General features: G+C 35.7%; 1 protein-coding gene and 1 long non-coding RNA gene across 9 annotated transcripts in view; one reads left to right on the top strand and one right to left on the bottom strand.

Moving 5' to 3' along the window:
* The first annotated feature begins 73 nt into the window (after window positions 1-73).
* On the top strand, window positions 74-3,300 carry si:ch211-106h4.5. Of its 3 annotated transcripts, none has more exons than XR_015478648.1 (6): window positions 74-125; window positions 1,087-1,175; window positions 1,268-1,333; window positions 1,677-1,931; window positions 2,162-2,500; window positions 3,195-3,300. It is a non-coding gene; the product is annotated as a si:ch211-106h4.5 (long non-coding RNA). The 3 variants fall into 3 exon arrangements; XR_015478647.1 differs by having other exon boundaries at window positions 2,162-2,526; XR_015478646.1 differs by lacking the exon at window positions 3,195-3,300 and having other exon boundaries at window positions 2,162-2,692.
* A 4,043-nt stretch (window positions 3,301-7,343) lies between these two features.
* The window catches only part of si:ch211-106h4.4, a 92,815-nt gene continuing 78,222 nt past the window's right edge, over window positions 7,344-21,936 (bottom strand). For all 6 annotated transcript variants that reach the window (XM_087240998.1, XM_087240999.1, XM_087240996.1 and 3 more), the window contains 14 exons: window positions 20,364-20,523; window positions 18,646-18,760; window positions 17,979-18,122; window positions 16,029-16,216; window positions 15,772-15,937; window positions 13,518-13,739; window positions 13,232-13,410; window positions 12,177-12,405; window positions 10,251-10,410; window positions 10,063-10,177; window positions 9,850-9,970; window positions 8,238-8,328; window positions 8,089-8,158; window positions 7,344-8,000 (listed from right to left, as the gene is read on the bottom strand). In XM_087240998.1, coding sequence (XP_087097124.1) covers window positions 7,911-8,000; window positions 8,089-8,158; window positions 8,238-8,328; window positions 9,850-9,970; window positions 10,063-10,177; window positions 10,251-10,410; window positions 12,177-12,405; window positions 13,232-13,410; window positions 13,518-13,739; window positions 15,772-15,937; window positions 16,029-16,216; window positions 17,979-18,122; window positions 18,646-18,760; window positions 20,364-20,523 — 2,050 coding nt within the window. In that variant the 3' untranslated portion in view covers window positions 7,344-7,910. The remainder of the gene's footprint in view (window positions 8,001-8,088; window positions 8,159-8,237; window positions 8,329-9,849; window positions 9,971-10,062; window positions 10,178-10,250; window positions 10,411-12,176; window positions 12,406-13,231; window positions 13,411-13,517; window positions 13,740-15,771; window positions 15,938-16,028; window positions 16,217-17,978; window positions 18,123-18,645; window positions 18,761-20,363; window positions 20,524-21,936) is intronic.

Below are 21,936 nucleotides of genomic sequence, written 5' to 3'. Positions count from 1 at the left end.
GTGGCTGCACTCTCAGGACCACATTTTTAGGACCGCATCTTTAGGACCCTAGTTTTTTGTGACAGCGTCACCTGTCGGATTGGATCATGGATGCGCTAATGGATGACACGGATGACAAGGAAAGTGTAAGTACCGATTTTTCTATTAAGTTTTATTTTAAACTGTTAAAGTATGTGTTTATTTTGTAATGCTGCTGTTTTATACAGTGAGTTTATGCAGAAATGCCAGATTAGCCTGCATGATTTACCCCACTTTTAAGGGTCTGGGACAAAAATGTTACGTGACAATATTTTTTCCAGAAGAAGAATAAAATATTATAATAATAAATATGGATAATTTTACACAGCCAGAGTGAGAGCTGTTATAACTGTTAATAATTTTCTAGAGTTCGTTTTCTAGTTTGATTAAATGCTACGACGTTCGTAGCTCGTGACCATGGTTTAATGAAACATTGTTGATTTAATGGCTTGTTGACTTAACGGCTAATGTGCTTAGTGACATGTATTAAACTAAGATGGTAAAAGCACGTTTGATGTAAGAGTTTTAGATTTATCTATATTTTACTGAATTCGTGTTATTCGTTGTATTACATTAGCACATTGAAAATTGTGCTGACTGCCTGTTTGCCCCACAATACTGTATGTGTTATTAGCCTGATGTTTTGATGGATGCTTAGGCTCATTGTAGGAGGAAAAGAAAACAAACTACAGGATGATTTTCATTGAGGTTATCTCAAACTGTTGAGTAACACTTTATAACATCTGCATACTATAAATAAATAATTATTAAGCATTTAATAACTAGTTAATTTATTAATATTTTATTTGTTTAGCATTAACTCTACATTAAATAGACATTGATAAGCAGTTTATAAATACAGTTACAAATGCTAGCTGTGTTCTTGAGTTTATAGCATATCTATGAAGAAGTGCAGCTTATCTGTGGTGTTCATTTTCCAGAGGAATGTCTGGCCAAATAAGTATATAAACTGCATGCTGGGTGCTACTCATTTATGAATCCATGTAAAATGATTTGCTGTTCTGTGGTAGTATTTTAGTTCATATTTAAATAATTTTTTTTTCATAGGCCATCGTACATCCTCTGGGTGTCTTGAGGAGCTGGTCTTTGGATAATGCTGAGCAGGTCTTTCTTCCTGGTAAAGATTATCATTACAGGTCAGAATATGGTTAATTTTGGCACAATGCTCAAAGAGCCTTTTTGTTACTGGTATATATGTTAACTCGACAGTGATTGTTCTCTATTTCAGTGAAGTAAAAGAATTTAACAGACAGATTTACAAACAACTGACGAAAGAAGGGAGACCATTCAATAGGTGGGTATTGCTCTTATAAACTTAAAAATATGGAGTTGGGAGTAAAGTTTCCTGTTTGGTTCTCCCAACAGTGCATACGCTTAAGCCAGAAATAAATAAATAAATATATATATATATATATATATATATATATATATATATATATATATATATATATATATATATATATATATATATATATATTATAGCTTACACTGTAAAGCAAATGTTTGTTATTATACCTCTTATATTAAATATTAATCTGAATTTAATTTCATAACAATTGATTAACCTTTTGAGTTCATATACATTGTTTTACATATTCAAGAATATATATATTCATTCATTTTCTTTTTCGGCTTAGTCCCTTTATTTATCAGGGGTTGCCACAGCAGAAGGAACCGCCAACTTATCCAGCATATGTTTTACACAGCGGATGCCCTTCCAGCTGCAACCCAGTACTGGGAAACACCCATTTACACTCATACACTTGAACATGGGGAGAACATGCAAACTCCACACAGAAATGACCACTGGCCCAGCCGGGGCTTGAACCAGCAACCTTCTTGCTGTGAAGCGACGGTGCTAACCACTGTGCTGCCCTATGTGCTCTATGCGGGTGAGTGGGATTGACAAACCACTTGGAGGGAACACTCTTGCTGTCTTAACCAGACATTTTGTTATAAATAATCATGTGCGTTTCATGTTTATTCATATAACTGCTATTTTATCTCTTAGCACTTCATTTTTGTCTTGATATTTAATATCTCTTGTTTAAATACACTATGAACAGCAGCTGCGCTAATTATTTTCCTTGTTCCCTATTTCCACCTGGGGATATTCATCCAGAGGCCTCTAGAGATCGTAACCTGTGAAGAGATGATGCCACCATAGAGGACTTCTAAATGTATCCATAATCCTGAAACAGACCGTATCATGAGCAGATGCTGTGGTGGTCATGGAGAAGTGGAGAGCATGAGACTGATTAATGAAAGACCCCAGTGACAGATGAGTGCCCACATTGACCCTGTGGTCCAGCCTGAAAACCAGCTGGTGACCTACTCGCACCTGCAGCTTCTCTACGATGGACGCCCAGTGTTTGCCTCCAGCGCCTAGACTGCAGCTCTGCATGTGAAGTGTGGCCAGAAGAGAAATGGTTGTTCCCAACTGAGCCTAGTTTCTCTCAAGGTTTATTCCTTCCCTTTCATCAATTGGTAAAGTTTTGTTCCTCCACTGTTGCCATTGGCTTGCTTGGTTTAGGACTTGTGGAACTGTGCATCGATGGATTTGCTTTTTTTTAGTGTTTGGATTTTTAGCAGTGATTACTAAACCACACTAAACTGAACTGAATTTAATAAATATTAAGCTGCTTTGACACAATCTACATTGTAAAAGTGCTTTAGAAATAAAGATGAAATTAATTAAAATTGAATTGAATATTCAACACGTTTCCATTTTTCTCAGAAAACATATTTATAAAGGTGCTGTTGACTTGAAATTTTCACCAGATGTTGATAACAATTTGTAAAGTAATTAGATTTGTTTTCTATTCATATATTTTTTTTCTTTGGTTTTCAGGTCAATAGCACCTTTAGAAATATGTTTTCTGAGAATAATGGGAACTTGTTAAATACTTATTTACCCCAGTGTGTATGTATATATATATATATATATATATATATATATATATATATATATATATATATATATATATATGTATATGTATGTATGTGTGTGTGTATGTGTGTGTGTGTGTATTTATATGTATGTATATATGTATGTATATGTGTGTGTGTGTGTGTGTGTGTGTGTGTGTGTGCGTGTGTGTGTGTGTGTATATATATATATATACTTGAACTTTCTTCTTCACTCTCATTCACAGGAGCTAAAGTCTACAGCCAGTCTGAATGCAGCAACTGAATAAACAGTGGGGTCAATTTTGTGGTTGAATTGCATTAATAAAAAAAAAGTGTGGATATTTATATAAATGTACATTCTTGAATCATTCTTGCGTCTTGTCTCTCTAAAACCTTTACAACCTGGTTTTAAATTAGTAACTGCAAATGCTGAACCCATTTGATTTCAATTTATTTTCCTTAATACTGAGCTAATTTGTTCAATGTAATGGGGTTCATCAATATACAGTATTTTTCAAAGAATTTAAGACTTTTAAGGCACTCAACTCTATTTATTCATTTATATTTTAGGTGTAAATTCATTTGTTTCATTTTAAAATTGTTACTTAAAGCAGGCGTTTTACACTTTAACCTCTGTAATAAAAGTGCCTGAAAGTTTCCGCTATATAATCCAATTCGGTAGGTGGCGCAGTTACAAAACGGGTCCTAGAAATGCAGTTTCACTTTGTCATCCAATCCGGTAGGTGGCGCTTCTGCAAAAAACTAGGGTCCTAAAAATGCGGTCCTAAACATGCGGTCCTGAGAGTGCAGCTACTCCAGTTGTGCAGGATCATACTATTGTTGAAATGTGCAACTTGCAAGAGTTTGTAAAGGGATAGTTCACCCAAAAACCAATATTGACTCACGGTTCAATTTATTCACCCTCTTGTGGTTCCAAACCTGTGGGATTTTTTTTTACGTTGAACGCAAAAAATGTAACTGTGGTAAGTGTATATTTTAGCAGAAACTATGCTAGCTGTTGAAATGTGTTACGTTTCGTTAAGGAGAGTTGACTCAAAAACGAATATTTACTCACTGTTTGCTCACCCTTAAGTGGTTCCACAACTAGGAGTTAGGAGTTTCCTTATGTTGAACACTAAAGAAGATATTTTAAAGAAAGCTGAAAACCCGTAACCGTTCCATAGTAGAAAAAACAAATACTATGCAAAAATGGTAACAGGTTACATGATTTTTCAAAATATATTCTTTTCTGCTCAACAGAAGAAAGTCAAACAGGTTTGGAAGAAGTGAAGTTTTTGGGTGAAGCATTCCTTAATCGTAGCGTACTTGAGGGAAACTTTTATTTTTGCCAGTTAACCAAGGAGCTAAAATTCCAAAGCTTTTTACATGCAACAAATACATAGAGAATGAAGTATCATGTCTTCTGAGTGTTCAGCACTAGACTTTGTGTCAGGATACATACAGCCATGTTAAACAGCGGTTTAGCTAAGCTTTTAAACAGAGACGTTACAAACATATCAATGAACTTTTAGTGTTCATTTTGATTTATTCAACCACTTAAAACTGATGTGCCTTGTTGTTGGCAAGGGTAGCTGACTGTGGTTGTGTGTGCTGCTTGTTTGAAAGGCAGGAAGGTTGGCTCAACCTGAGGAAACTGGTTCCTGTGAGAAATGAGTGGATTAGGGGAGTGTGACATGTCTCATAGGACCGACAGGATTCTCTGCTCCTTGCGTTTGGAAAAGTCAAGCAGCTCTCTTCTGAATGATGGTAGGTCAACTCAAGTTTCAGCGGTTTAAGTGAAGTGAATTATCAGATGTAGTGTACTGTACTGTTTGGTCAGATTTAATTGTTTGGAAAAATGCAATAAGGAAGTCTGTGGTAAGAAAGAGCTTAAGAAATGCCTGAACTAAACATTGTATGCAAGTCATACAGGACAGTGTGGTATAATTTGATACAATGCTGTGGTAGGAAAACCTCTAAATATCACATTAGTGTTGATAGCATTTATAGTAGTGTTTATCAAATTTACAGCCTTGCAAAGTGAACTTACACAATTTGCCAAAGTTTAGGATGCTCTATAATGTTATAGCACGCTAGTTTCAACCTCAGCATGACAAGCAACAACCATGTATCTGTCTGATGCATGGCACACTTTTCTGGAAACACTTCAGCAGATTTGAAGTCGTCCTCTGATTGCTTATGCAGAACTTCCAATAGTCGAATGTGCAGCAATCTTAACCAGATGGCTGAATAAAAAAACTGTGATGTTTACATCAAAAGAGACAATGCTTATTAATAGAGATATATTAAGCAGCATTCTTCAGACTAAGGCCCCTGTTTACACTGTTTTAAAACTAAAACACACAGTATCAGAGTTTTAGAAAGAAAACAATCCATGTCCAGACTGGTGTTTCTGAAAAGATCTCCAACCACACTACACACCACTGAAAACGCAGATCACGTGACCCCACACACTCTGGCATTCGCTGCAACGTACATTATGCCACATCTGAGCTCCAGGCAGTCTCCCCAGGTGAGAGCAGCGCACGTCGAACAGTTCTCCAAGGATCTTTCGCTGGAGTTCATCTCACTGAAGTTGTTAAACGTGATTTTTAATTCATCTTTATCTAACGACTGTTTGGTCTTTTGAATCTTTTACTTGTTCTCAGGTAACGTGTTATGACTTCAGCGTTTGCAAAATCCAACGTTTTCACCAAAGTTATCCTCACACATGGGTGTGTAGGCTATAAATGATTGATTCATGAATGTATCAGAAGAAATTTTTACTGCAAGATTTAAGAAGTAAATTAATTTCATTTTTCATTTCACTGTTTCTGAATATACATGTATTGTAAGGGAGCAAACCATCAAAATTGAATCTTCACAGAAATATCACAAAGTATGACAAGTGGTCCATATCCAGTTGGCAAACTAGTTAATCTCCTTTAGATTACACTAAGTGAAGTTTTATAAAGTCATTTCCAGAGGAGCATGTGAAATGATTGATCGCAGCTGGTTAATCTAAAGCTAACACAAATAGCCCATTTAGTCTCACTTCCCTTATTTCGTTTTTTAAGAATCCCTCCATCCAATCCCTCCTTTACCAGGGGGAGCTCTCGAGAACTACCTGATTTCTGATCCCCTTACATGCTAATTGCCAGGTGGGAGCCCTGGGCTCAATTATCTCAGAGCTTGAATTATATTTACAGTAGATGGTGTCATGTTTGTGTTGTGTTTGACAATGATTCATTCATTCTCATAGCTACAGTAGTGGGAATAACTGAATTTGGATTGAGAGCTGCAGTCTGCAGAATGAGTGCTATCCTGCTAAAGAATTTGCCCTCTCCTGTGGTTTGTAATGTAATGGGCAGCACAAATGTCTTAATACCTTAGGCTGTTGATGTTGCCATACTGTACATTCCGCACACACCCCTTAATGAATGTAACCCCCCAAAAAAAGATTTTTTCCTTTACCAATCTTGACTGATTTCTTTAAGAATCTTGGGTCCATGTGGGGTCTAATAGGTCTTCTGTAGTATTTGTGATGATTGGGATGCAGTTCAACAGGTCAGTCATTGGAAAAATCTATATTCTGCCACTTTTTCAAACGATTAACTAGCAGTGAAGTTATTTTTTGTTGCTTTTACACCTGGGATTGATGACAAGACTTTTGTCAGGTAGTGTACACTTAAAACTACTATTTTAGGCCCAAGTAGTTTTCAAGTAGTACACTTAAAAGTATATTACAATAGTAGAACATAGATTTTAGTATAACGGGTTATATGCACAGCAAGTGTTTTTCAGCCAAGTGAAGTTTTATAAAGTCATTTCCAGAGGAGCATGTGAAATGATTGATTGCAGCTGGTTAATCTAAAGCTAACATAAATAGCCCATTTAGTCTTACTTCCCTCATTTCGTTTTTTAAGAATCCCTCCATCCAATCCCTCCTTTACCAGGGGAAGCTCTCGAGAACTACCTGATTTCTGACCCCCATTAAATGCTAATTGCCAGGTGGGAGCCCTGGGCTCAATTATCTCAGAGCTCAGGGTTCTCTCCCAGGACAGCATGCCAAACCTGAATTTAGTAACAAGCAATATCTAAGTGTGAACTCCTGAAATGCCTCGATCAAAACACTTGGACGTCTTTCACAAATATCTTACACAGGCCCCATTTACTCTAATATGTTTTAGTTTTAGAACGCATAAGTTTTACTATGGTTATGCCTTCTGTCCACAGTACACTGGAGTTTTCAAACCCTAAAAAACGAGCATTTATTAATTCAACTAAATGGTGGATTATTAAAAGTATGCAAGGATCACGGCATAAACACTTCAACCCATGAATCTGATGGCAGTGATTTATGTCATTTTGGTCATGCAGATAAGACTGAGACATTGTTCAAAACTGTAAAGAGGTGTTTTATTTGTGGATACTCACAAACACAACAAAACCATTTGCTTTTATAGAACAAAGGAAACAATTCCGCCAACTCAGTCTGCCAGATCTTTATGTAGAAATAGGTCACCAAATTAAGAACTGAAACTTTATTTAGCATAAACTATGACCAATTTATCTACTGTACAGGATTTATTCATCCTAATAAATTTTAATTTCTGTAATTCAACTGCAGATAAAAAATAGCCTTTTGGCAAATATTGGCACATTGTACATTGCTGCATCATAAATGTGCATTTTCCCTGTCAAATAAACCTGAAATAATACTAATATATAATAATAACATGTACAGTATTATACTGTACGTACTCCAAACATGTTAGAGATAGAAATTGAAACAGTAAAAACAACACAATTATTACCAATGAGCCATTGAATTAAATTTACAGTAGATAGTGTCATGTTTGTGCTGTTTGACAATGATTCATTCATTCTCATAGCTACAGTTGTGGGAATAACTGAATTTGGATTGAGAGCTGCAGTCTTTCAGTGCACAATGAATCATCTTATATGAAAGATGCATCATTTCCATCTACTGAAAGTGAAATTGTCCTCAAGTCACTGAAATCGCTGCTCTCTGCTGTGGGCGTTAAACCCTGGCAAAAATAGCAAAACAATTTTTAATTAAAACCTTACATGAGAATAGTTTTAGTACAGTATGTTTACAGTCAAGAAAATACTCACGCTCATATTGCAGTCAAAGCGGCTATAAGAAAAGTTTCTATCGAGCTCATCATCTTCAAGTATTGGTTCCCTGTAAAGAAACAAACAAAATGTTTATCGCCTTTTTCTTTATTTGTTTTCAAATTTGTCATGTGATGTGCAGTGCATACCTTTTTCTGCTTTTATTCCACACAATAAGGACAGCGCTAACAATAAATATTACCAGAAGCGTCACTCCCACTCCAACACCAATGCCTACAGCTGAACAGATTTGACAATTTACAGCACAATCGAACCAATTTCGCCAATATTACATTACATTTACATTTATTGATTTGGCTAATGATTTTATCCAAATCAAAGCAACAAAAATATGACAATACCCACAAATTATATACAGTAGCTTTGGAAAAAGAGACATGAAAAGTTTCTTTAAATTTTCTGTTTATTAGGTTTGAGTTTTAGTAAAATGTTAACACAATATTGCAGTATATTATTGTAAAGTCTAGTCTAGGTCCAGTCATTTAACATTTCTTCCATATTTCAGATAAAAATATTACAATTTAACACATTTTCTAGGAAATACGGATTAGTTCTAAAATATATTTTGTTTTGCGACCCCTGCGGTAATCATGTTAGATTAATAACACAACAGTAGCACTAGTAGTAGTTCCGAAACCCTTTTGACACTCAAGAACACTAAAAATAAATACACTACCTGACAAAAGTCTTGTCGCCTATCCGAGTTTTAGGAAAAATAAATAACTTGACTTCTAGTAAATTTTTTGGCAAAGGCCTCTAGACTACGCATATTTTAACGAAATAAAATATGATCATGCCTTGATTTTTAATTATTTAATTAGGACAGTAAGGTCTGACTTTGCTCAGACAAAAGTCTTGTCGCTTAAAATAAATAATGTACAGTATAGAATATAAAGTCATGGTGCAGTGGAAACAGAATTAATATTGTGTATGACTTCCATGAGCTTCAGAAACATTGACTTCCTTCCACTATTCAAAACATGACTCAAAACTCACTTATTTAAGATGGCTTTTAATACTTAATTGTATCTGCGCTAGAGTTGTGTTTACTTCTATATTATTTCTCTTGTTGTTTTATCGCTAGTTTTATTGTATGGTGTCCTTAAGTTGCCAGAAAGGCACCTTTAAATAAAATGTATTACTATTATTATTATTAGTGTATATATAGACTTATTAATGTGGGTGTGCTGTTGCATGCAATATTTAAATATTTATAATCACCCTCAAGGGTAGTGGTGTGGCCTAGTGGTCATAAATTAACAAAATCATAATCAATTTTTAAAAATGGTATTGTGTAGTCTAAAAATGTAAATACAAAAGTCTGAAAACTGTCATTTTTTGAAAAAAAAAATGACAAAATGTTTACAAAATATATTATAACATATTTATATTTTGCCTCTTGGAAGAAGTGTAAAAGAATAAATTTACAAGTGGTCTAATTTTTCCCTATCTGTAAAGCTTAATAATGCTTACATAAGTCTTCGTAAAGTCTTTCTTATAATAAATAGAAAATAGAATTTGACCAAAGCAATTCTTTTTTTAATTTAACATATTTAATAAAAAAAAAAGAGTGTAAAATGGTTCAGCAAGTATTCTTTTTTGGTGACTTGTTAAGAAATTTAAAAAAAATCTTGGCCAATTTATTTGTAAATGATGGAACACACACACACACACACGCACACACACACACTATAAAGCTTGCAGGCTTATAAGGTTTGTAGGCTTTAATGTATCTCTTACTGTCACTGTGGTGTGGAGGTGGAGAAGTGGGATCTGAGTCACAAGGTCCAGGAACAATGTTGATATCATCGAGAGCTATACTTCCTTTAGCACCTTCTCCTTTCAGAACCTCAAATATAAACTGTGGAGAGAGAAAGAGATGACGATGTACAGATTGCATCAGTCTGATTCACATTGATTCTGTGAATTTATTTTCATGACGAAGTTTGATACCCAGAAATGTTCCCTGTGTGCCACATAAATGTTAGCTCTCCTCCAGACATCACCCTGATCACCTGTCTCCACCCACACTATCTGGCCAAACTTCTGCCCACTTCTATGGGTGGTCCTGGAAAAGAAAGAGTCTTCATGAATTGCAATGCACAAAACTGTACAAGATAGCTGTGTTTTTGATACTGTACCTGTTGTTGGTGTATACATTGAGTGTCCCAACTTTCTGTCCAGACATATGATACCAGAATGTGAAGCAGTGCCCCCTGCTGTCAGGGCTGAATGTCTCACTCAGAATCATGGCCGTATCTCCCCAGTTGCCCACAGAACTGTCCATAAAAAGATAGTAACCTACAAACAAACACACACACACGCAAAATACAACTAGTATCATTTTGTGTTTTAAAAGAAAATGTCATTTTGTTGGCATAAGACTTTTGAATTTTTAGTTTTTATGAATAGTTTACTTTTCTCCAAATAGGATTTCATTAATTTTATGTACTTGTTGATTGACATATAAAATCATAATTACACATTCTCATTCAGAGTAAAATCACTTTGCATTCAAAGTTCAAACTATGCCTTGTGAAAAAAATATGTGAAGTACACTACCTGACCAAAGTCTTGTCACCTATTCAATTTTAGGAACAAAAGGCACGGATATAACTAAGGGCGCGGGTGGTGAGGGTAGTGTCGATGACGCCGCCTTCTCTATTCTGCCGCTCTAGGCGGCCACCTAGGTCGCCTCTATGGACGCGCCGGCCCTGGTGCTATCCTGCTGAAGAATTTGCCCTCTCCTGTGGTTTGTAAAGTAATGGGCAGCACAAATGTCTTGATGTCTCAGACTGTTGATGTCGCCATACATTCCGCACACACCCCTTACTGAATGTAACCCCAAAAAAAACGATTTTTCCTTCACCAATATTGACTGATTTCTTTGAGAATCTTGGGTCTATGTGGAGTCTAATAGGTCTTCTGTAGTATTTGTGATGATTGGGATGCAGTTCAATAGGTGAATCATTGGAATAATCTACATTCTGCCACTTTTTCAAACGATTAACTACCTGTAGCAGTCAAGTTATTATTTGTTGCTTCTACATCTGGGATCAATGACAAGACTTTTGTCAGGTAATGTACACTTGAAAAATAACACTAGAAATCTACTAATTTAGGCCCAAGTAGTTTTTTTAAGTAGTACACTTAAAAGTATATTACAACAGTAGAATATAGATGCAAGTGTTTTTCAGCCACTAAAAAACTGGTGAAAGGTTAATGTGACTATTTTCAATTTTATAAGGTTCCTTTAACAGCATCGCTATTGTATTTTAATAAAAATATATTCATAAACAGACTTAAGCACTCATTTAGTTGTTCAAGTGTAAAACGAGAGGAAAGTCTGTGCCGTCAGGAGCAGCAGTTGAAAATACTGTGGTAAAAATAAATGTCCATGTTTTAAAGATATGCCACAGAACAATGGAATTTAATTCAGTGCTTCTTGTCCAGTCTGAGACCCACTTTATATCTAATATTAATCGGACAGTGAAGATCATTGATTTTAAAAGAAACCAGATCTTAAATGCAGCGATTTTGTAATGGTGTGACTGGAGTTTACCAGAAGCGCTTGAGCTGTCTTACTGAAAATGAAATGCTACATGAAGTAAACTTAAATATATATCCTTCAAAATTACCGAATTATACATCTTAAAATTAACGTAAAGGGTACTTCTTTTTTGTAAGAGTATGTCAGGAAATATCAGTTTGTTTCCAAACATTACTATTATTATTGCTATTAATTGTTATAATCCAGTAAGATTTTTTGTATGCACAAGGATTCTGAGAGCGGTCAGTGCTCCATCAGAGATCTGACCTTACCACCATTCAGTCCATCTGGAGGGACATGAAGAAACAGTAAACTGATTTCCAAGAAACGTTCCTGAATTCATGGTCAAGCATTAGGTCAGGGTAAATAAGGGTTGTGTTAATTAGTCGCAGTGTTTCAGACAGACTGAGAAAATTACAGCAATAAATGCACAAAAATGTTTTAGTTTTTTTCATTAATGCAAGTTAACAAATTCCAGGCCACACAATGACCCCTTTATTGAAGTGTTTGAGCTCACCTGTTGAAGAGTTGGTGGTGTGATCCACACTGGGCCGTGTGTGATTTCCAGTGCCTGCCTGAGCTCTGAGCCAGTCTCCGTCATCCACCTCCAACACATTCATCCAGCTGCAGAAGTTTGCCTCAAAGTCACACTGCCCCGCAGGAGTGCAGGGATAGTTTGAAACCTGAACATCATCGAGCGCTATGACTCCCTGTTCAGTCTGGCCTGTAATCCCCTCCACCACGATCTGAAAAGACAGCTCTATTAATGAGGACACTGCTGCAGTTCCACACCAATGTACTCAAGGGTACAGACTGAGTTTTGGCGAACAAATTTGTGTGAACCGTGACTGTTGTTGCAAACAGTGAATACATTTACATGGACACCAGTACTCTAATTTTAATATAATCAAAACAATACTCTGATTAAGATGTGGAGTATGCCGATATTAGTCACATTATTAAAGTCCAGTACAGACATATAGACACCTTAATCAAACTATCAGCATCGTGTAGGACATTTCACCACAGTATAGTTCATACACACACAGCTGTGTGACACTATTCTCTGCAAGTCAGTAAAGGACCACAGAAACACACTTTTATGCTGTCTGGGAAATGCGCAAGTTTTCTTTCAATGCATCAAGCGGTATCAAATTCCAACAACTCTCTCTGATCAGTCCTTACTTCATACTCGCATCCAATAACTCAGAGTTTGTCACAGAAGCATGAATGAAATTGAAAGTCAAAAATTAAAAATGAAACACCCGAAATTACATGAAACTCCAGAGAAAACATTGGATAGTGTGGTGACGTAATGACGTTAATGGATCTATGTGGGCTACTAAAATATGTAAAACGGGAACATGAAAGCAACTCATATAAACACCTTAACCATGTTATTGGCTTATTTAGATTAAGGTAAATAACTCAATTACCGATGTTCATGTAAACGTAATCAGTGATGGGTAATGCATAGGTTTTAAGGCCATCATTTGCAGTGATGTTTGATTGTAATTCTGAAAGTATGTGCTGCTGTTTGGATCAGTCTTCATGCTCTGTGTGTTGACTCACCCTGTAGTTTGACTCAGAGAAAGTCAGAGGGCTCTGAGCAAACCTCCATAGTTCACCTTGTTCCCCAGACTGCGTCACCAGCAGGGGCCGAGAACTGCCTGAGAACTGTTGATACACATTTAGGGTACCAGTACCCTCTCCCTCCATGTAATACCACAGCTGGAGACACTTGGCATCCCCTGTAAATGAAGACTGTGTTTTTAATCAGAGGTTTCTGGTTTTCCAGTTAATAGTTTAGATGTTTTGATAGTTAGCAGGATGAGATGCAGTGGATTTTATGGCTGACCTGTTTGAAGCACAGGGGATGTCATTATAGCACTACTTCCTTTCAATTGACCAGGTGTGCTTTCCATGTAAAAGTAGTGTCCGCTTGCTGTGTTAGTTGTATGGTCGAAACCAGGTCTAGATTTAGATTTGACATCATTTCCTGAAACTCGGATCCAGTTCAGGTCATCATCAGCCTGTTGTGTCCAACCACAGTCTCCTTCTTCAAAGTTGCAAAAACCCTCTGAAACAATTATTGGTTGGTGATGTTTATTAAAATATATTAATAAATTATTTTTACAAAAATGTGCTCATTTTTAACTCCGGTCAAATACAAAGAGTTTATTTTCTTAAATAATTGGTTCATAAATATCTTTACAAAATGTGCTTAAAATTAATAATGATAATGTTTATCTTATTTGTATGTTACATTTGTATATGTTAAAGATTTATCTTTTAAAATAAAATATGCTGAAATCATTCAATGGCGGCAGACGTAAATTAAACTGTAAAATAAAAATAAAAATTAGGTCCCACTTTATATTAAGTGGCCTTAACTAATATGTACTTAAACAGGAATTAATAGTTTGTTACGATGTACTTAAATACATGTATTTACTGAGTACTTATGCTTGATTAAATACATGTATGTAATTACATCTGTAATTAACTTTTGTAGTTACATTTGTAAATACACTTTTGACCATCCCTTCCACCTTAACCCACCCTTAAACCTACCCATGCTACCAAACCTGTCCATAACCCAACCTCTATCCCAACTTAAAAGCACCACAGGTGTTCTCAAATACATTATAAACACAGTAAGTACATTGTATTTATTTTTAGATGTAAGTACATAGTAGTTAACGACACTTAATATAAAGTAGGACCAAAAATTAAACTGAAAATAATAAATGAATAAGACTGCAGTTTAATTTCTTAAATGTTACATTAAGTCTTTATAAAATAACTTACAGTAGTTATGTACCTAAAATCTTGTTCATATATAGTTGAAGTCAAAATTATTAGCCCTTCTTTGATTTTTTTTTATATTTCTCAAATAATGTTTAACAGAGCAAGGAAATTTACACAGTATTTTAACTTTTTTCTTCTAAAAAAGTCTATTTGTTTTTATTTCAGTTAGAATAAAAAGCAGTTTTAATAATTAAAAAAAACCTTTTAAGATCAAAATTATTAGCCCTCTTAAGCTATATTGTTACATTGTTAAACAATGACTTCCCTAATTACCCTAACTTGCCTAGTTAACCTAATTAACTTAGTTAAGCCTTTAAATTGCACTTTAAGCTGACAAATATATAAAGGGGGCTAAAAATTCAGGGGGGCTAATAATTCTAGCTTTTTCTGACAACTACAGTATATCACACACACAAAAGTTACATGAAAACTAGATTTTAGGTAAATACAGTTGAAGTCAGAATTATTAACCCCCCGTTTATTTTTTCCCCCAATTTCTGTTTAACGAAGTAAAGATTTTTTTCAACAATTTCTAAACATAATAGTTTCAATAACTTATTTCTAGTGACTTAATTCTTTTTTTCTTTGCCATGATGACAGTAATTAATATTTCACTAGATATTTTTTCCAGACACTTCTATACAGCTTAAAGTGACATTAAAAGGCTTAACTAGGTTTATTAGGTTAACTATGCAGGTTAGGGTAATAAAGCAAGCCATTGTATAACGATGGTTTGTTCAGTGGGCTATCGAAAAAAAAAATTAAAGGAGCTAATAATGTTGAATTTAAAAATGTTTATTTTAAAATTAAAAACTGCTTTTATTCTATCCAAAATAAAACAAATCAGACTTTCTCCAGAAGAAAAAACATTATTAAAAATATATTACCTACATACTTAAAAAAAAAAAAATCCTTGCTCTGTTAAACATCATTTGGGAAATATTTAAAAAAGAAAAAAAAATTCAGAGGGGGGCTAATAATTCTGAATTCAACTATAACTAGATTTTAAGTTATGACATATAAACAATGTCGATATACTCTTGAATGAACTACCATTTTCGGGTACATATCTTCTGATTTTTGTATTTATTCAAACTGCCTTTGACATAAATCAAATGCCCTAAATTTGTCACTGAGCTGTCAGTTTAAGTCTGATACTGAAGATAGCATATAGATGGATGAACACAACATTATGTTACAGCTGTGCCAAATGCTTGTGGTAATCTAGCAAGCACGGAGGACATTTCAACATGGCAACGTGAAAAACAACAGACCAAATGCTAAGTTATGTTATTAATTACCTGTGGGGGCACAGGCACCTTCAGTGATGGATAAATCATCTATAGCAATGTGTCCAGACAGTCCTCCGACTGAAGCCTCAATTAATATCTGATGAACCTGTGTCACTTTCACATAACTCTGAGCCATCTGCCACTCACTCCCCTGAGATCCCTTTCTCTGCCACATCTACAGTTTTAGAGAGAATAAAAACATTTTTGCAGTTAACATTGGGCTTTTTGTAACCTGAAAAATCATTTGAAAACATCTGAAGTCTTACTGATGTGATGTGGTTGGATGAAATGTCAAATACAGACATTCTTAATGATCCCACTGTTGTTCCAAACATGTGATACCAGAATGTGAAGCAATACCCATCAGGTCCAGTGGGGGGCGACAGCGGAGACTTCAGATGAGCTGATGCTCCTGATCGCCCATGACTTGAGCTCTTTATGTACAAATAATAGCCTGTAATTTTACAATAAAACTTTTTAATGGGTACAAACTAGTGTTAGCATTACTATACTGACAAAGCAGAATAATATAATAAGAAAATATCAATTTGCAGCATTAAGCAGCGTAACGAGCTGTTTTTAACGTTTAAAAATGAATGCAAGTGAATGAGACCGGAAATCTCGAGCAAAAAAGAATCAAATGCCTGCACCTGCTCGTACGCAAAAAAATAAGGTGAATATTGTTTAGTTTTTCTCACAGCTCTGCCAGTGAGAGTGGTTGAGCTCAAGCACATCAAGGCCCGATCCTAATTCTACCCCTTACCCCTACTGCTCGTTTTGCTCATTCATGTGAAGGGGTAGGGATGTTCCAATTCTCTTTAGTTTGAAGGCGTAGGGCTAAGAGGAAGGGCTAGATACCCCTTAAAACTGAGATTTTTTAGGACCACACTCTAAACAAAGGGGTTGGAAAATTTTCCAGAATACACCAGCCACAGCAGTAGGATAGCTGAACCCGGAAGTGAGGAGATCCAAAAATATGTATTTTTGTCATTATTACTCATTTTTTTAACAAAAAGCACATGTTTTAATACGTTCATTATGGCGTTCATGTTTTGCCGTCATGCTTTAAAAAATGCTAAAATAAAATCCATAAAATCTGTAATCCATAATATTAACTCCACAACATTCTGACACTCGATGACACTCGAAAACCCAGTCAGAAAAGTCTTATTACCTTATTACCTTTTTACATTGTCTGCTTTAATGTTAATGTTGTCTTTGTGTGTTTACATAGATAAATATGGCCACTGTGTAAATACACAGTACAGTTACAATCTTATTACCACAATTTATCGTTATGATAACATAATATTTGCCTTCAGTGATTTCCTGAAGATAAACTATCTATCTCGTATGAACCAAGAGATTGCGATGACATATGATGTCGTGTACAGGTGTTGTAGTGGTGTCCTGTGTCTTAGGGGTAAATTTTGAAGCCCTTCTCCTTCACACTCTGTTTCAAGGGCCATGGGGAAGGAGAAGGGGTACAAAAATAGAATTGGGATTGGGCCTAAATTTGAAGTGTCTTGAAGGGGGCGGGGCATCTTAGATACTAGAGAGTATTTGATTGGTCACGATTAAATAAGAAATTTTTAAATAAGAAGTATTAAGTGCACTCTCAGAAATAAAGGTACGCGAGGTGTCACTGGGGTGGTACCTTTTCAAAAGGTACACATTTGTACTTGAAGGGTCCATATTTGTACCTCAAAAGTATATATTAGTACCAACAAATTTAAAGTGGAACACTTTTGTACTTTTTAGGTACTAATATGTACCCTTGATGTATTAATATGGACCTTTTAGATACAAATTTTTATCTTTTGAAAAGGCACCACCCCATTGATATCTCGCATACCTTTATATCTGAGAGTGTGACATCAATAAATCCATTTGCAGATGGCAGACTGCAAGCTTGACATGTTTATATCAGTTTTATATTTCAGAAACATTAATTTTGTCACGGTTTTGATGCCAACTAGCTTACAGATATCCTAAAAACAAACAATACTGATACTAATATCTAAAAACCTTTATTTTCATTTCATGTTAACTTTTTACAATTTATGGAAAATAATATGTTCTTTTTTAACTATGCAAGTATAAATATATTACATTGCACATAAACACAATCAAGTCTTTCAAAATACAGTGACCACCACTTTAATTAGGACACATGTGATGAGTGAGCTAACACTGATATGGTGCAAATGACTCACCTTCTCCACTGGTGTGATCCCCTGAAGGACCTGTATTTGGGGTCCCGGTTGGTCCACTCCATCTCTCCCAGTCTAAATCCTCTGCAGCTCCCTGAATCCACCCACACAAGTCCTTCTCAAAGGAGCATGTGGACAAGAAGAAGTCTGGTGTAGAGAAGTGAGACAATCTAATAATGTAATACTGTGGAACAAAAGTTCTTAAAATTGTAAACTACCATTCAAATATCTGGGATCAGTAAGTTTTTTAATCTCTTGGTTCAGCAAGGCTTTGTTTATGTGATTAAATAAAGCATTAAAATAGCAAAAACATTTTTTAATTTAAAAAGATAAATTTTTTTTTGATGACCACTGAATTTTTAGCGGCCATTACTTTAGCCTTTAGTGTTAAAATATGCAAATGTAATACTCAAGAAACATTTTAAATTATAATTAATGCTAAAACAGTGCTGATATTTTAGTGCAAACAGGCTTTTTCCAGGACTCTTTAAATAGAAAAGACAAAAGAACTGAATTAATTCGAAATACAAATATTTGCAACATTATATTCATAGCTACTTTTGATCCACTGAACTGCAAGGTACAATGTAATAAGCTTGTGCAATATAGTAGAGACAAAAGCAATATGCAGTTCAGCTCTGCCTCTGGCCATGTAGATTTTTTTCCCCACCTGGAGGTTGGTGGTCTTTCTCACAGCTGTGAAAGGAGAAGTCATCCAGAGCAGTGGTCCGAGGTGAACACTGGGTATTCTCCTTTCCGAGTGAGATCTGGCTGCTAAAAATAATCTTAAAGGCACATGAGGAAAATATAATTACAGTATGCACAAGCCATGCCAGATATTTGGTGTGAAGGCGCTAATATAGTTAATGTTATAGTTATTGTTCTTGTTAAAGATAGATCTTTGAAAAAGGTCTAGGCTTGGATGGTAATATGGTATACCGCGAGATCTAAGGCTCCATTTACACTGCCAGTAAAATGTAACTAAATTTAGATTTTTTGCTCATACAGTATGTGACAGATCTATGACTGTATAAAGACCTCATGCATTCAGATATTCATAGATCGGTTTCAGGCCTCCTTCATATGTGGAAATCAGATACAGTATAAATCGGATATGTGACAATGCGACTATCATCTAAACAGGCAGATCGGATTTATTGAGGCATTCTGTTTCGTACGTCATTAAACTTGCGACAATGTGGTACTTCTCCATGGTTTATTAACCTAGAAGGTGAAGAGTGCCTGGAGACACTGACGTGGTAAACAACAATAACAACAGGAAATATGAAGGAAAGTGGTCAGTGGCTACAATTTGCTCCTACCAGACCTGAGATCTCTCTCGTACCCACAAATTCCTCTAATGGTGGAGGACACCATACATAACCCATAGGCACAAGCTGCGATGATGACCGTTTTCCTCCGCCTCCGCCTTAAAATAATTTTAAAGTTGGGTGAACTTTGCATATTTCGCAGATATAAAAGCAGGACAATTTCTTCCATCGTGGCTAGTTTGGTGCAGATGCTAGAACACACCTTTACGCATGTGCAATGTCGTGAATTGTATGGCAAATGTAAACACATGAATCGGAAATGGGTCACAATTAAAAGAACGTGAAAAAGGACAAGCAAAAAATCAGACATGGCAACAAATTGGAATTGCGCATCACGACCTGACAGTGTAAACAGGGCCTAAAATTAGCAACAGTATCAGTTTCAATACCGATATATTTGTCAGACAAAGCAATGCACAGAGACAAGGATTAAACCTTAAATATAATTTAATGCCTAAAAATGCGAATGATTGGTGGAAAGGTGAGACGTGGGGAAAGATGGTGAGTCACGCACCATCATGACATGGTCTCAAAAAAGAACACAACTTCTGCAGTTTGGCACGATTTTGGGTTACGATTGAAAAAAAAAGGGCGAGGGGGTAAATACGGACAAGGCAATTAGCAAATTGTGCAGCAAGAATTTGACCGCGGAAGATGGTAATACCTCAAACATTAGGTAGCATACACGGTATTCAGTTTCTGAAGGGTTTAGGCACAAGCCAACAGTTTGGTGATGCTGTCTAAGCCTTACGTCATCATTTTTTTTTATTTTGCATGGTAATACCGTATACCGAGGTAAAATAGGGAGGAGGTTTTAAGGTACCAAAATTTGGGTACCGCACAAGCCTAGGTAGATCCACTAACAATTATAATTTGCTGTTTATTTACTCTCCCCTCTAAGATTTAGGTGACTTAAATTATAGATAAGACTTTTTGTTTAAGCTGTGGTACTTACAGTAACTTAATTTACTTACTCAGAGTAAATTACTGTAGCAGCAAATTATAATTCCTGAAGATCAAATTCATCTCTGCATGTGTAAGAGTTTTGAGTTCATACCCTGTAAGGCTGGTCTTGTTTGCCCACTGGTAATTGTTCTGGGACCCACTGAGAAGAAGTGCTGCTGGATCGTGACCAGAGCAGTTTCCTGTCATCCTCTCCTTTCTGAAGGATCACACTGAGATTGCCGGCACATCCTGTACCCATGTGGAAGTGAAAGCTAGTGCGCAAGAGGTAAACATGAGAGTAAAACTGGGTGTAAGGAACATGGCTAGTGTTGTGTAATAGGAGTGCTTGTCTGTTTCACAACCAATGTGTCCCTGGATCACAAAATCAGTCATTAATGTCCATTTTAAATTGAGGTTTATACATCAGCATCTAAAAAGACTAATTAACAAGTTTGCATTGATGAACGGTTTCTTAGGATAGGACAATATTTGGTCAAGATTCAACTATTTCAAAATCTGAAATCTTAAGTGTAAAAAATAATCCATTCTGTCTAAATGCTTAGCACTGCAGATTACGTTACCTAGATTTTACAGTAGGAAACATCTTCATGTGACATGTTTATTACTTACTATTCTAATGATTTTTTTGAGATTGCAAAATTTATCATTTTGACTCATTTATTGTATATTATTTGTGCAACAAAAGACAAGGTTTTGTTGTCCAAGGTCACAAATAAAGTTCACTTCCCTTTAACTTACCCCACAATATAAATTGCATACAATAATTATTAAGGCAGATTTAATATGCATGTGCCAACATCTTTAGGAATCCAAATTAGCTGCCTGATATTAAGTCCTTTAGGGGTTTTTGCAGTTTCAAGGAACAACATTTCATATTTTTGTGCACAGGTTGTACAAGGCTTTTTTAAATAATTATTATTGCCTGTATCATGACAGGACAGTATACATACAGGATGCAAAGTAAGAGAGAGAGAGTAACGGGACCGGGAAAGGTACACGATCCTGTATACAATCTGGGGGAGCCCGTTGAGCAGATGTGGTTATATGTTGGCCAGTTGCCCACTAGGCCATCTGCCTCGACTTTCCAAGGCTTTTTTTTCACCTTTATAAGGAAAGGACAGTGTGATTACAGACAGGGGATGGCTATTACAGATTAGGAGCAGAGAGAGAGGATGGGTCGGCAAAGAACCTCAAGTCTGGAATCAAAGTATATAATCATAACTATATGTCCCAGCAACAGTCTTTTGGCACCAAAGGGTTTAGCATTAAGCACACAGTTCCAAGCAAACAATGTTGTGTTAAATAGATGTCTAATACACATCTAAGTGTAGACAGCTTGGCTAAAACAAGGCTAAACCTGGGCTCTCAGTGAAAATCTATTAAACATCTAAGAATAGGACAAAACTAGACTAGTCGTCAAATAGACAGATTAGACAGACTTTATATGTGTAGTCATTCATTTCTGTTTATTTGATGACTAGTCTAGTTTTGGCCTATTCTTAGACGTCTATTAGACATCCCAAATTTAGCCTTGATTAGCCAAGACGACTATGTTAAAACATCTATTAGACATCTATAAGACATCTTTAAAAAATGCTTGCTGGGTTAGCTTGAATATATAGAATCATGTACTGTAGTTATACATTTATACCAGTGCACTGAAA

Source organism: Danio rerio, chromosome 2 (assembly GCF_052040795.2).
Source record: "Danio rerio strain M-AB ecotype USA chromosome 2, GRCz13ab, whole genome shotgun sequence".
Classification (NCBI taxonomy): Eukaryota; Metazoa; Chordata; class Actinopteri; order Cypriniformes; family Danionidae; genus Danio; species Danio rerio.
This window is presented reverse-complemented; position numbering and strand designations above follow the sequence as displayed.